The following is a 15,586-nucleotide window of genomic DNA, read 5'->3' on the forward strand; positions in this document are numbered from 1 at the left end:
GGGATTCAGGCAGAAGTCTCCCCCAGCCCTACTTGGGAGCTGCCAGGGAGTAAAGCTGGGACCTTCTGCATACGTGCCAAATAGATGCTGCACACTGAGCTATGGCCTCATCCGCTAAGGGGAATATCTTACAACAGACAGCGCTCACATGTAGTCACCCATCCAAATGCAAACCAGGGCAGACCCTGCTTAGCAAAAGAGACAATTCATACCAGTTAGATTAGTTACTTCTCTGCTGCCAGGACCTTACTCTAGGCTTTTAATGAACCTGCAAAGGAGTTCTGAGATACACATATACATAAAATATGATTTTTGCTCCCTTGGTATATCTCTGGCAATAGGTCATAAGGATAGCCTTTTACTGGGGTAGACACTGTTCATGAAATACAATGTTGATCTTTCAAGCCATCTGTACTTTTCAAGCCAGCTTAGTTGAAAGTTGCTAATTTTTATACAGCACACACTAATCTAAGTGGGTCAAACATGTTCAGCACCAAGGACCACATAAACCAAATATAATGATCTGGAAGAACAACTTATTAGCATTTTGTAATTGTTACCTACAACTCTGTGCAGATTTGTCCAAGGTTCTGTGCAAAGAACCTTGAAAATGAGGAATAGTTGTATCTGAGTTGCCTCTTACTATTCCCCCCACCCCATTTTGAAACTCTCTCTGCAGTCATGAAGGCTGAGAAGTTTGAAAATGAAAGCTGGAGACTCAGAACCTTTCACAAGGGCCTGGATATGATGCCCAAGCCCATCCTAAACAAAGGATTTCACATCAAAACTGAAGTGCATTTTCTTCATGGCAATGAATTTCTCTGGGCAGCAAGCAGTTCACGTTTGTATGGGGGACCCTGGCAGTCGAGACTTCTTTTTTTATAGGCAGCTTTTGAATCTCTTCTAAGATACTCTAATTGAAATGCAAAAGTAGCACCACAAGTTTTCTACATTCTGAGGGGCAAGTTTCATTTGAAGGAAGTGACAGGGGGCTCTTTCACACCAGGCTTGGACAAACTGCCTTAACAATGCTTTCTACTGTTCCTTTATCCTGCTCCCCGCTTTAATTTTTTCTCCTTATTAAAATTTTGGTTTTGTATTTTTGGAAGTGTAAAGCTTTATAAGGAGTTTAAAACTCATTTTGATGTTTAAAAAAACAAAAACAACAACAACACTCTATGGTATCAATTTCCTTCCTAGGTGAGGCTGTGCACACGTGGCATACAGAAAGATATTGAATATCTGCAGCTTTTTCCTGTATGGATTTGTACCTCCATGCCCTAGAGCTAATGACAAATCTGAAATCTTGCTGAGACAGCAGTTCCAAAAGTCCCCTGGCAAGGAGAGACAACAAAAGATCCAAGCTCAACACCTTGGCTGCCATGAGAGTGTGAAACTCTTATATAATTAATTCCCATGAAGCGGGGGCAGGGAGATGGATCATGCAGAAGTTCCGGGAAAGCATATATTTTTTTATACAATACTACAGCAGCTAACATACCATCCTTACTTTCACCTTGTTATACAGAGGGGGGCCAGAGTCTGACCCCCATGGGGTGATGGATTTGTTTGCATATTATGATGCACATCCCATCTTTCTAGGCAAGCAATAAAGGCAGCTCACAAAAATGATGGCTTCTACAGAGATTAACAGATCCAAGTGACTTCCAAGCTCATGGGAGGCTTAATCCATGGAGAAGGCCGGGTGCTCTGTAGACAGTTTGGTCAATCTTGGCTACTGGCACAGATCCTACTAGACACCTTCTCCCTTCACCTCATCAGCATCCCAGTCCTCGGTATAGTAAAGAAGTGGGAGCATTGAGGTTGCAGGGAAACACCTTTGAGTCGGCGATGAATGTCTCTCAAGAATAATTTGACCCTACAGATAGCAGTGACAAAGGGATTCCCTCTGCCAACGTATTTCCTCTGTGCTGTTCATTGGCCCTGCTCAAGGTGGTGAACGGCTGCACCACCTACAGTCAGTCATCTCCCGCCCACCGTGACACGTCTTAAGAAACGACAGATGTACAATGAGGAGGACTTTACACAGACGCGTGAAAGAAAGCAACTTTGAATGACACATCCCTGAAGGCCTCTGGGTGCAGGGGGAAACAGAGAGATACCAAAATCTCAACACAAGCCAACTGTCATTTCAATTTACATTTTTGACACTAGTTTTACTGACAGCAAGCAGCAGAAATTGTTTTGAGTCTAGAAATGAAACTAAACTCTTGAGCACATATAGAACTGGAGAGCACTCAAATCTATTCATGTTTTAACCACAGTGTGAGATGCTTTCTGAACATCAAATTCTGGGGCTAGGTAACAGAAAAGTTGGAAGTATGGCTTATTCTCTAGAACAGGTAAACAACCAATTTTATTTTTCAAAAAGCAGAGTTTCATCTAACATTCCACAAAAACCTGAAGCTTGAATAAAAATATTTTTAAGACCATTCCACAAAATGTTACACAGCAGAAGTCACTAAAAAACACCCCCCACCCCAGCTCCCCATTTGGAATGAGAAGGTGTGTGAGGTACGGTACTGTTAGGGGGGTTATTTTTACGCTATAATTTGGCCTACTGAAGTGCTTTGCATGCATAAATGAAAAATTTCACTTTCTAAACATGCTACATATGGGTGATTCTCTGCCATGTCTAAACTAACTAAATATGGCTTATTTGCTGCTACCAAATTTTTAAAAAGAATCAAGCTGGCATTGCACAGCAAATGCCCATGGCACCCATCTCAAGGTGCCTGCACCCTCAAGCAATTGCCCTTCATTAGGCATAACATGCAAGAGTACTCAGCAAATGCACAAGGGAAAAGGTCTGCATATTGGTTTGACAAACAAAATAAAATCCTGACTTGACCAGAACAGTTTAGCATGCATAATTCCAGATGCTCCTGACACTCCCTACCTCCCTCCACCTTTCGAAGCTTGGTGAAGGAGTGGAATGTAACCAGGAAACTATTTCCCTGGGGTAGAGGATGGTTTGCCCCAACCTATGCTTCAGTCAGTCTCCTTAAAAAAAGGCTATGTATCTATGATCAGATAAGATCAAAATACTCTGAACACTAAAATACCATACAAACGTTTGGTATTATTGTTATAATATAGCTATGCAGCTAGTCTGCAAGCTGTATATCCGAATGTACTTCTGCAAATAGCATGTCACAAGTTTGTCACAAAATGTTTCCACCCTTTTTGTGCTTTCACCTCCAACACAAAAGAAATTAGTTGACATTATACGATACAAAAATTTCAGTAATACCTTGTGATCAGAACAGCAAACCCAATTCATGGTCACAGATTGCCAGAAACAAACATATTATGTTCAGAAAGCAATTAGGAACACACAATAATCTGAGAAAGACTGAGATACCTTTGCAAGAGTGATCCCACCACTTCTCATTTGTGCTTCAAAATACTGTAAGCAAATACCAATACACAACTGCATTACCTAGGCTGGGAATTCTCCTCGTACATTCTCTCTTTCCCTTCCTTAAAGAGACTTATGGTCTGTTTTGTCTTCTTCATCAAGTTTTCCATGAACACCCTGAAGTATTCATTATCTCCTAGAGTCTCCATCTTCCCCTCATAGCGTGACAAAATGGTTCGCAGATGCTGATATGTGTCAGGAAGCAGGTCCAGAATGTAGGGTGGGCTGTTTTTTAGCGCCAGCTTGGGATTCTGACACAAACGCACAACCTGGTGGGGGGGAAACATAAAAACACTCAAATGAAATGTATTAACTAACTTTGTTTAACTAATGCCGACACTTTGGAAATGCAAGGAAAATATTCACAACTAAGATGTCAACCCAGTGATCTAGTTTCTCAGGAACAAATTATACACCACAAAATATGGAACCTACAAGGCTATACATTTTAATCACATGGTCTAAAGTGAGATAGATCTCACATACAGAAAGATGCTAGCAAGATCTCATTGTATGTAGGCCATCCAACTCTGGCTTCACATATACAATTCGTCAAAGATGGCATCCCACTAGTGTTACAAACTTCTAATTAAAAGTGCACACACAACCAAGTGCTATTTAGTAAACCTTTTCAGTCAAGCAGGAAGGAGATGCCAGCCAGCCACTGAGGAAAAGCACAGACAGGACTTAGTTCTTCCCTCACCTAGCCTCAAAGGGCAAGCAGCCCTTTGTTTTTGGAAAGGAAGTGGAAGTATCAGTTGCATATACTGTACACTTAGGCAAGCACTGGCCAACATACAGATGTATTCAGCTGACTGCACACACTTTTGAATTGACAAAGAAGTGCAGGCCAGGACAAAGGAGTGGAAATTAGTTGGCTGGAGATGGAGTTAAGGACCATAAGTAGGCAGAGCAGACTATACATGATTACAAGTTGCAAGGCTAATCTCCAAGAGAATCAAGATTTTACTACCTCTTCAGTCTAGGAGGAGAAAAAAGCTAGTAAAAGGATAGTTCAATGGCAGATGACTCAGCTGTAACGAACAATGAAACATCTTAACAATCTCACATCTGCACTACCTCAACACACATATTTGACAGCAAGCCCACAGCAAAATCCTCTGGCACATGGAAGAATCTGACCTTGTCTCTTTCAGACAAGTGCCCTCCCTCCATGTGCCCTTTCAAAGTGCACAATCACAGGAAAGGTGGTATCACAGATGCACTCCTGAGCATCTGAACTGGCTCCTTTACAAGGCCTCAAAAGTACCTTGATAGTCACATTTAGCAAGGTGCTTTTTAAACCCCTGGTCACAGAATATTGCCCCAAGACTCTAAGGAAAATGACAAATGTGTCTTTCTGAAATAGTGATAAACATGAAATAGGACTTAATCACATGATGGCCCTGTCACTGTGGACTTGTTCAGTGTGGCAAATGTCCAGATAATGGTGCTATTGTGCAGAAGTTTCAAGGCTGATACAATATGTAAACAATTACTTTTCTGATCTTGAGTTTTAAACAAAAGAAGCAGCTACTACAGTCTACTGCCCTATTTCAAATACTGCAAGATTTATCAGATTCATCTATAAGAACAAAGTGTTTGGCATCCAAAACCATCAGAAAGGAAATGGACCTGTAAGACATAACAAATCAATAATTTATATCAAGTACAGCTCTAAAAGAACTGGCAAACACTATATGTTCCATATGTACATAGCTGATCCACCTCCAAAAAATTGCAGTACTCTGTATTCGGATACCTCAAATTGTTTTTAGGGGCTATGTACAGTGTCAAAGGTTCCTCAGCTCCCTGTAACTAAATAATTTACTATTCATTGGAATAACTACCCAAAAACCTTGCCCAGAAAACAATGATACACCAGTCCAAGAGTTCTCTCTGAAGCCACCAGAAATGACCCACCAGAAAATAACTTCCTCTTTGTTGGTTTTTCACAAGAACAGCAGTGACTACATCAAACAAGACTTGCGCCTTTAAATATGGACAGATTCAAACCACGCTCCAATAAGGGGCTTGGCCAAGTTTTCGTATGTGTGGCCTGGTACTCAGAGATTCTCAACCAAGGAGAATCTACATCATATCAAATACCATGCATTCTTCTAAGGTACAGCTCAAGGCAACTTTTCCCCCTTAAGAACCATGAATACATTTTGGCCAGGATCATTCTTCCCTCTAAAAGGGATTCCCAGATGTTGTTCACTACAACTCCCAGCATCCCCAGCTGCAATGGCTTTTGGCTGGGGATTATGGGAGTTGATTATGGCACAGCTAGTTCCATGCAGCCAATGGAACTTTGGGCTTCTTAAAGCACCACTACTACCATCCCATGAAACTCAGAGCAACTTATGTATAACATAGGTGTCTTTTGTTCAAAATCTAAAAACCCACTGGGCGAACCTTTAGGGTTAACAAATAGTTCAAAAACCCCAACCAATATACAGACCCCAGTAACACATAGAGCAATATAAGCAAGAGGTGCAGTGAATATGCCGTGGACAGGACACCCTAAAGTGACTTCGATTATGCTCCAACATGAGGGCAAGATTGTGCTTGCTTAATTTAGCAGACTTCAAAAAACATGAAAACAAGTTCTAAGTTCTTGGATTCCAAAGCATACTACAAAGCACATCCTAGTCTCTTTTTGCAGGCTGATTGAAACTTCAGACACAGAAAAGATGTTTCTCTGGGTCAGATATAGTAGGAACCGGCACAGGCTGATCCCACTTGCAAGTCCCCTGTTAAGTAGTAAGCAGACCTAGCAGCTACTACATATTTTTCTTAAAAATGAATTTTGGAGGTCATATTCTCATGGCCTCCAGAAAACTTTGAGTACTCAGGATGACTGTCCCTGTAAATAGTTAACAGACCAGAAAGGCAGTGAGGCATTTACATTTATTACCCAATGAAATTTTAAATAAGTATGCTTAATTAGTGAAACCACCACTTTTAAAGGTGAAGTCCAAAACCCAAGTATTTTTTTAAACAGACCCAAGAACAGTAGGTAAGTATTATCCCCCACAAGCTACCCTCAATGTGGCTTTCTTGATCCTTCAAGTCAAGAAACAAAAATATTTGTCTTTCACTTCGCTCCCTTCATGTGCATTTGCAGACCACCACCACCACTGCCAAAAGTAATGTTCACAGCTCTGGGAAATCAGCAATGCACCAGCAAATTAGCACACACTACGTTCATTCTCCCTCTCTGGCTCCTTAACAGACAATGCTAACAAACAAAGGACTTCAAAAGGCAGCAGATGCTTCACCTCAAGTGTGAATATATTTAAGAAGCAGCAATTATACTGTAGATAAGCACTGTGTCAAAGTTTCTATTATGGGTATTCCTTGTATAAAGAATTTCTCCTACCTTCCCACCTTCAAAACCATTAATCATTCAAGACAGAAATATAGGAAGGAAATGTAATAATGCAACTAATTTGATAGGGTAGTGTGGGTGTCCAGTGTTTAAGCTGAAAGCAACAATAATAAAACATAAGCAAGCACACAACTGGTTTTCAGAGTCTTCCAAGTGAAAAACACATACTAATACAGTTAAACCCACAATTAAGTTCCTACTTAGTAGTTTTAAGGAAACTGAAGAGAAAAGAGGAAACAGCAAAACTAATTTCATGTCATATGTCCAAAGCAGAAAATACTCAAGATGGAAAAACTGGCACTCTCAGAGGTTTTCCCCAGTTTATGTGTACATGACCATCAAGAACCATAAGCTGTTAATACCAAGTACAATGAAGAAATGAATCACAGGTAGGAGCTTGCTTACAAATCATATTGGAAAGGTGATGGCTAGCTTGAAAGATAACTTCAGAGTAGCAGAGACACACATGCTTCTGCAACTACATGTTTATCTAGCTCCAACCTTCATAGGCAACAGTTTATTTTTATCAGCTGAACTAAGTAGACTAAAAGGTGAACTTTCCTGAATAGTATTGTTCATATATGAGCTCGACTCATATGCTTAGCTCACTTACAGTATTCTTAATCCAAGGCAAGCACCCCAGAAGTAGGGTATTAGCTATCAAGGATAACACCACAAGTGAACCAGTTAGTGTCTAAGAGCTAGAAGGGATTGCATTCATCTTTTTCTAGTTGCTAGCTAGCTCCTCAACTCCTGTCACATTTTTAAGCAGCCTTCCCATGACCAGAAACAGGGAATTTGAGGGTGTTTCCCCTTGAAGGAAAAGGCACCCCTTATTTGTGTTTCTCCAGATCACACGTAGGCCTAACCCACCTCACCTCTCTGTTTCCACCTACCTACTACCTGACTGTGCCCTGCAAGGATATTTGAAATGTTGATATAGAAACTTGCTGCACATTCACATAAGTATTTGTCATTTGAGATCCAGAGTTTATTCTTCCACCGCAGCTCATGTGGTATCTCCAAGTCTTTCCTCCCACACAGTTTCAAAACCTCCCAGACCTTTTGCACCCAGTTCCTCAAATACCAATGTGTGTGAGACTTCTGCTTTCTGCTACTGTAATTTATATTTCAACTCCTAATTACCAACTGCATTATTAAGTTAAAATGCATCACCTCCAGCCAAAATACTGTCATATTACATTTTACACTATCTAAAGCCTGCTTTAATGGCTGGACATAACAGCGGGGACATGGCTGACCATGGAAAGCAGCTCCCTCTATATTACCTTAGTAAAATATATAAATGACTTCAAGCAGAATTAAGATAATGACTTGCTTATTATGTGATCTTGCAAGCAAAGTGCCACAAACAGTTCTCAGCAGGGAGCCTCAGAGGTATGATGCAAGCCCCATCCCAAATGGAGGCCTGCCTCATGTCAGCAGTCTACATGGCAGAAGAAAAGCCTAAACACATGTTTAAAAGCCTGAACACAAAAGCCTAAACTCAGGTGCCAGCTCACATGCATACAGCATCTGCACAGAGCCACCACCAGATAAATAAACAGCACAGATGTGCAGGCACTGCATGAACATGTGCTGAAGTATGGAATAAGAAGCTTTTATTAATATAGTACAGCATCATCAGTGCACATGGAGCTTGATGAAGCCTCATACACAACAAAATAAGCATGTCTTTCCCTCCAAGGAGCATTCCATCTAAACTGTGTTATGCCCAGTTTGCAAACCAAAATTCAGACATTTTTTGGCAGCCTCCACATGGGGGCTCTACTGTTTACATCATTCCCCAATATAAGCAGCACAGTTTGTCAACTCGTGGGGCCCCCCGCTCATCACATGATCCTAGGGAAGCAGTGGATTGGGGGTTGGAGGCAGTGATGGGGTGGATGTGGCTTATTAGCAGAGATTGAATCCAGGCAAGATGGAGGTGCTGTTGGTCAGTAAGAAAGCCAAGAAGGATGAGGGGATTCAACCAGTTCTGGACGGGGTTGCACTCCCCTTGAAAAAGCAGGTGTGCAGCTTGGGGGTATTGCCAGCCCCGCTCTGCTTTTGGAAGCTCAGGTGGCGGCGGTGGCCGGGGTGCCTTTGCACAGCTTTGGGTAGTGCACCAGCTGCGACCCTTTCAAGAATGCAGAGCTGGCCACAGTTACCCATGCCTTCGTCACATCATGGCTGGATTACTGTAACATGCTCTACATGAGGCTGCCCTTGAAAAATATTCGGAAACTGTAACTAGTGCAAAATGGGGCAGCTAGGATTTTATCCAGAGCTGCCTGCATTGGGATAATTTTACACCCATTTTGAAAGAGCTACACTGGCTGCCAATTTGTTTCCAGGTCCAATTCAAGGTCTGTCTGTGTGCGCATCTGTCCGCGTGCGTCGGTGTCACTGTTCCTTCTAAGGCGTGCACACGTGCGTGCGCGCACAAGTTTAAATTTTAGATCCCGCTCAGGTTGAATTAGGAAGGCCCCACTCTGAATGAACGTGCGCACACAGTGCCTTGATACTGCCTCCCAGAACAAAACTCATTTTGCACAGAGATGAAAAAAATTAGGGGGACCACTGGTGTGTGGTACAGACTGCAGCTTTAGAAACAAGTTTCCCATTTTGTTTTTACAATTTAACAAGATTGTCAATTCCACCGAGCCCACGAAATTGACCTTTAGCTTATAAAATGGTTTGAAACATGACTATCTCCCTCACACAAACACACACAAACAGTCCCAAGAGAAACTAGGGCAAAACAAAGACAGAAAGCTCAGCTAATGTCACTAACATTTACTGTAAGTTTTGGTGGCAAGCAGATCAAAGGAAAGAGGAGGAAGTGAGGCTGCACAGGTCTGCGACATCCTTTGAGTTCAAAGGCCCTCCAGGAAAGCAAGAGAAAGATGGAGAACAACACATACAGTCATCTCAATTACTCTAGTCCTGTATGCAACCATAAATTGCGGGGAAAGAGAACTCAGCTGTAGGGGGAAGGACTAGAGAGCACAGGCTGATGGGCTGGCATGTGAACACATTGCCAGGAATCATAGATAGGAAGCTAAAGCATCAGCCTAGCTCCTTGCTGCTCAGTAGAAGGATCCATGATCCAGACCAGCCTCTGTCATGGCATCTCAAAAGGAACCTGGGAATGTATAATCCTCTAAGAAGCCAAGTAATGTCTAACAGAATTATCCTTACCCCCACACAGCAACATTTCCCAAATATTCTTGCAAAAGTCACAACAGCTGAACTGGACTGAAACCAGATTAAAATTTATTTATGGTATAAATGTGGCCTTAATCTCACTCTGCTCCTATTTTGAGCTCTTCTTTCTAGGAGCTGGAAATCCCAGACCCCATGAGGCAATTTTCTTTCACACATGACATTTCTAAGTATCTTGTCTGTTGTTCTAGGTGATGTTTTCTTGAAACTTGGCAGCAAGATGCTGTATTTGGGGTAACAGCAACTTCTCTTGGTCATAGCAGCTCGACGGAAAAAGCTAAACGAGCAATAAGGAAATTGTCAGCCTGCCAGTCACACTTCCCATTTGTATTAAGCAATGCAAAGCCGCTGTGGTGGCAGTCATTCTCCCTGCTGAACAAATTCCTGGGTAAGCAAAATGTGAGTTCACTTGAAGATTTCCAAAAGAAAAACAAATGTAAAAATACATTAAAAGATATGAGGGTCCACTACATTCAATAGTTGCTATTTGTATTACTTTTGCTCCAACAGATCGTAGTGCTTGTGAAGAATGAACTTGAAGCATCTGTCACCAAGTGATTAGGATTGTCTAAAGAGAAGCACTTAGTTAACATTCAATAAAGTGTTCAACAGTACATTACAGACCCATTTTGCTTCGTCTTCACCCATGTCACTCCAGTACCAAAGATTTGCTGCTTAAAATCTGTTAACACCCAGTTAACTCCCATCTGAAGATGTTTCAGCACTCAAGCAAATCAATCCATAAATAGCTGACATACAAACGATTTATTTGATAACTGTTGCGATTTGTTTCTGTTTTGCGATGATCTTGCTACAACAATGGGGCTGAAATTAAGCCCCTTGTTTCAAGACCACAGCTGAGATTTTGAACAATCCCAAAACACTGTATCTAATGTACACACACACACACACAGTATATGCCAGGCCTGCCTACAAGTCTTCTAGCTATGCGCTTGCTTTTCTTCAGTTCTACACACTGCTTACTTCCTTTTCTTGTCCCCCTAAAAAACCATTAACTGAACAAGACAAAGCTATGTATAGCTGCAATGAGGGAAAGAGGAAGAAGTGAAGACAAGCATAAGTTTCAAGAGTAACATGATGGTGTTTGCACAGCAATGCAGGAAGGTCATTAATTTTCCCAAGGTAAGTAAATAAGGACACACTCCAACATCATTTATGAAAAACTTCCAAATTCATTTCTTTTGCACAACTGGTTCTATGTATCTATCTCACAAATACCTAGTACTGACAGGTATCTAGTTGCAACTTCATTTTTATCTTAATCCCATACAAACGTAATCTATCCACCACATACCTATGTACTCAAACAGGTAATGAAATCTTCTATTTTGTTCAGACATTTCAAGGTACCATATCCTCTGAAGGAGAGTCGGTGATTTAGTACCACTTTTCCCTGACTCCTTAGTGCTTAAGACAGTGTGCCATACTAACTGACAGACATGTTTAGCATGTTCATGACCTATTATTTCATGACCTATTAAAATGAAAGCAACTTCGGTTTTATCAATCATCTATATATGTCAATATCAGACAGATCTCATTCACCTAGCTAAAAAATTAGTACTAAATACTCAACAATATTTTTAGTTTGCATTTTTCCATCTAGCAACACTTAATGACACACTTGTCAAACTATTAACTCATCTATTCCAACATCCAAGGTCTGGCAGTAGTGATTGCCTGACACTTCAAGAGTAGGAAACATCCAATTTACAGTACTAGAAAGAATTTATAGTACTAGAAAGCTCAAGAAAACAGAGAAGCTGATCTAAGCCAGAACACATCTTAAAGTTCTAGATCTCCTAGTTTAGCACAAATACACATTTGCAATGAAAGATTAGGAAGGCTTGACTGCAAAGCTGTCATTGGTTCTTCCTTACTGCTCTGAGTTATGATATCACTGCACACAATTTCCAGCTTGTCATGGAGTCTTAGCTTCACAGCATGTTCCACTTGCCTTCATGGCTAGGAGCAGGCCTGCAAACACAGCAGCAAGAGCCTAGCCTTGCAGAAATGCATTCCCAAAGAACTGTAGGCTCCCTTTCCCTCACACCCCCAATGAATTTAACCCTGGGCGGTCTGTCTCCTGAGGCCTCCTACTATTTCATTTTCTTCAATAAGATCCACGACCATGATTACTGGCCCCCTCTATTTCCATCAGTCTCCTCCACACAGCCTTCAGTCTATTTGGAGGCCCTCCTCTGCCATTAGGAACTTCCTTTTCACCTACCAATCTCTCTAATATCCCAGAAAATGCACATGCTCTTTATGATTTTTTTCCCCAATGTTCACATTTTACTAAATGTTACATGCTGAAGTTTCTAGCAGCCCAACGTAATGCCCAGCTTTGATCTCTTCTTCCCAGAGAAGAATTCTTCGCTAATTCTTTTGTTCCTCTCGATTAGGAGCTCTAAACACTCTCCTATGATTGTTTTGATTTTTGTAAGAGAAAAGCATTTAACATGGGTAAGAACAATATGAATGGATAGACAGAACTTCAGCTTTTATCAAACCAACCACATTCATCATCCTTACCCCAGACTTACCATGTTGTTACCATGAATGTCGATTTTTAGGACTGACAATTGGAAGTACTTTTTCACACAGTGCGTAATCAATCTATGGAATTCTTTGCCATGGGATGTGGTGATGGCCACGAGCTTGGATGGCTTTAAAAGGGGCTTAGACAGATTCATGGAGAACAGGTCTATCAATGGCTACTAGTCTGATGGCTGTGGGCCATCTCCAGCCTCAGAGGCATGATGCCTCTCAATGCCAGTTGCAGGGGAGCAACAGCAGGAGGGCATGCACCTACCTCTTGCCTGTGGGCTCCCCAGAGGCATCTGGTGGGCCACTGTGGGAAACAGGATGCTCTTCTCCCCCACCCTTCATCCTTCAGAACTCCATCTCATCTTAACAGATCCTCCCCAGCCCTAACCCAATCAGTTCTTATGCCACCAGTCCTGTCTCGAGCAGCAGTTCAAGCCAAGCCCTTCCTCACCCCATCCCTTAGCCCACTCGCCACCTTCTCAGCAGCTTCTGATCACCCCGTCATCTAGCAGCTATCCCCCATCTTAATTCCTTTACCATCCCATTTCTCTCCCCACAGACAAACCCGTGCCTATCTCAGCCTGCCTAGTGCCATTCCTTTCTTCACACTTTCTCAGCCAATGAACACGACATATTTTGTTTGCATTCCTCCAAATTGCTGGGGAGCAATAGGAGGTCTATTGCCTTTCCTGGAGACATCTGTTTGAGCGACTGTGGGAAGCGGGGTCTTGAATTAGATCAGGAGTAGCCAACCTAAGGTTCTCTAGCTGTTGGACTACAACTCCTATCATCCCCAGCCACAATAAGCTGCAGTCAGGGATGATGGGAGCTGTAGCCCAGCAACAGCTGGAGAGCCTCTGGTTGTCCACCTCTCTTCTAGATGGAACTTTAGTCTTTTCCAGCCAGGCTCTTCTTATGTCGCCCCTCCCTCTCCTCTATTATATCTCTTCGCACTCCCCAGGTCTTAAGATTGTAAGCTCATCAGGACAGGGACCTGTCTTTCACTGACATCATTCCATAAAGCATCAACTCACAGAGACACTGTACAGCATGTGTGTATTGCTTTATGGGGGCGACAAGTGTCCAAGTTTGTGTTCTGATCTTAAAATTAAATCCTCTGCCCACTAGGCACCCCACCCCATGGTGTGTCATTACTATTTGTATGCCATTTTTCAACAAAAGTGCTCAAAGTGGTCTACACTGAAAGATAGATAAATAATAAATAAGAAGATAAGATGACTCCCTGTCCCAAAAGCATTCACAACCTAAACGGAAATATAAAGAAGACACCCACCAACAACTGGAGGAATGCTGTGTTGGGGGTGGGTTGGGACAGTTGCTCTCCCCCTGCTAAATATAAGACAGACACCTCCCAAATAGCTATCCTTTGCTTAGTTAGCAGGGGCTATTATTAGCCCCAGCGGCTCTCTGTCCACCCACACTTCCCCTCTTCATCCAATGAATTCCTGACCATTTTGGCCCTCAGCTTCCTGCTTGACAGGGGGCTGATTGCTGGAGTCCACCGACCCCTGCCCTTCTTCTACACCCTACCCCAACATGCTGCAGCAGCAAGGTATGCTTTAGGAGTTCTTGGCCCTGGATGGGTGACTAGCCACAGAGGTGCACCTAGGTAAATTTGGAGCCTGGCCCTAAAGGCCTTTGGAGCCCACCCCGGCCCCTGAAAGTCAAGCATCGTTTTTCAACACATAGGTTCTTGGGGGCACAAACCACACCACCCAGGACAGACGAAAGAGGATTTGGAGAACCCCAGAGGATGGAATCTGGCCCTGGACTTCGGGGTAAGAGCGCTTCAGGGACTAGGTGTTAGCCAAAGCAGCGATGCTGATGGAGGAGGATCTTCCTCCCTGGCTACACAATCCACCTCCTGCTCACCCACCCCCAGCCAAGCCCCTACCCCCAGGGCCCTGCCTGCCCCAGCCCAGCCCCTCTCCCCTCCCGTGGGCAGCAACAAGCTATGCGGGGTAAATGCCTGCCTAGTCTGGAGTAAAGGCAAGATGGTCGTCGCCATCCTCATCATCCCTGGCCATGAGACCACCCCTGCCCCTCCTATCGGGGGTCCCTGCCTGCCCGAAGCCCCTCCGCGCCCCCGCCGCCGCCAATGCAGGGCCAAGATCCACCCTGCTGCCCCTCTTTACTCCGGAGTAAGCGAGCCCTGCGGTGGAAGCCGCGGTTCCCGGGCCCCCAGCCCCGCCCCCACCTTGTCCATGAGCTTCCAGCATTTCTCGACCATTTTCTTGTCGACGGCGCCGGGCTGGTGGGGGCCGAGATGGTGGTGGTGGGGCTGGAAGGCGTCCTTCATGAGGCCGATCAGCCCGCCGGGGCCCTTCTTCAGCGGGGCCGACATGGGGGAGAGAGGCGGCGGCGGGGGCTAAGGCGTGTCTCTTCCTCCTCTCCTTCCGCCGGGAGAGCCGGGCCGCTCCTTCCCCGGCTTTTCCAAGGGACCGACGGCTGGGAAGTGGAAAAGGAGAAGGAGGAAGGCGGCTCCACGAGCGCCGGGGACGCGCCCGACTGAGGGGGGGGGGGAGAAAACGGGGGGGGCGAAAGAGGGGGATTGAGGAAACCTGCGCGCGCGGCCGCCCGCCCGTGACAGGACCGCGAGCCTCCCGCGACCCAGCGCTCTGATTGGCCGCGCCGCGGGACCGGGGCGGGGAGAAGGCGGGCGTTGCGCGGTCTCCCCGCGGTGGAGGGGGGAAGTCGCTCTCTGATTGGGCGCGGCCTCCCCGCGGGGGCAGAGGGCGGAGGTGCGCTCTGATTGGGGGGCTACCTTCTCAGCCTCCCGGAGGGGAGCCGCGTTTTGATTGGGCGTTGCCTTCGCAGACTCCGCCTCCCCTCCGAAAAGTCACTTTCTGATTGGCCACCGCCGGGGAAGCGGGAGGGCTTGGGGGAGTGGTGAGGGGGTGGCCGAACTGCGCGCTCTTTCCAACGGGCGC

The 15,586-nt window shown here is 44.3% G+C and overlaps 1 protein-coding gene across 2 annotated transcripts in view; it reads right to left on the minus strand.

The window, feature by feature from the left end:
- The window catches only part of CBL (Cbl proto-oncogene), a 48,033-nt gene extending 32,790 nt beyond the window's left edge, over positions 1-15,243 (minus strand). For both annotated transcript variants that reach the window (XM_053269185.1, XM_053269184.1), the window contains exons 1-2: positions 14,854-15,243; positions 3,464-3,711 (exon numbers count right to left, since the gene is read on the minus strand). In XM_053269185.1, the coding sequence (XP_053125160.1) occupies positions 3,464-3,711; positions 14,854-15,000 (395 nt within the window). In that variant the 5' untranslated portion in view covers positions 15,001-15,243. The remainder of the gene's footprint in view (positions 1-3,463; positions 3,712-14,853) is intronic.
- Positions 15,244-15,586: the final 343 nt, after the last annotated feature.

This window comes from Hemicordylus capensis, chromosome 8 (assembly GCF_027244095.1).
Source record: "Hemicordylus capensis ecotype Gifberg chromosome 8, rHemCap1.1.pri, whole genome shotgun sequence".
Lineage (NCBI taxonomy): Eukaryota > Metazoa > Chordata > Lepidosauria > Squamata > Cordylidae > Hemicordylus > Hemicordylus capensis.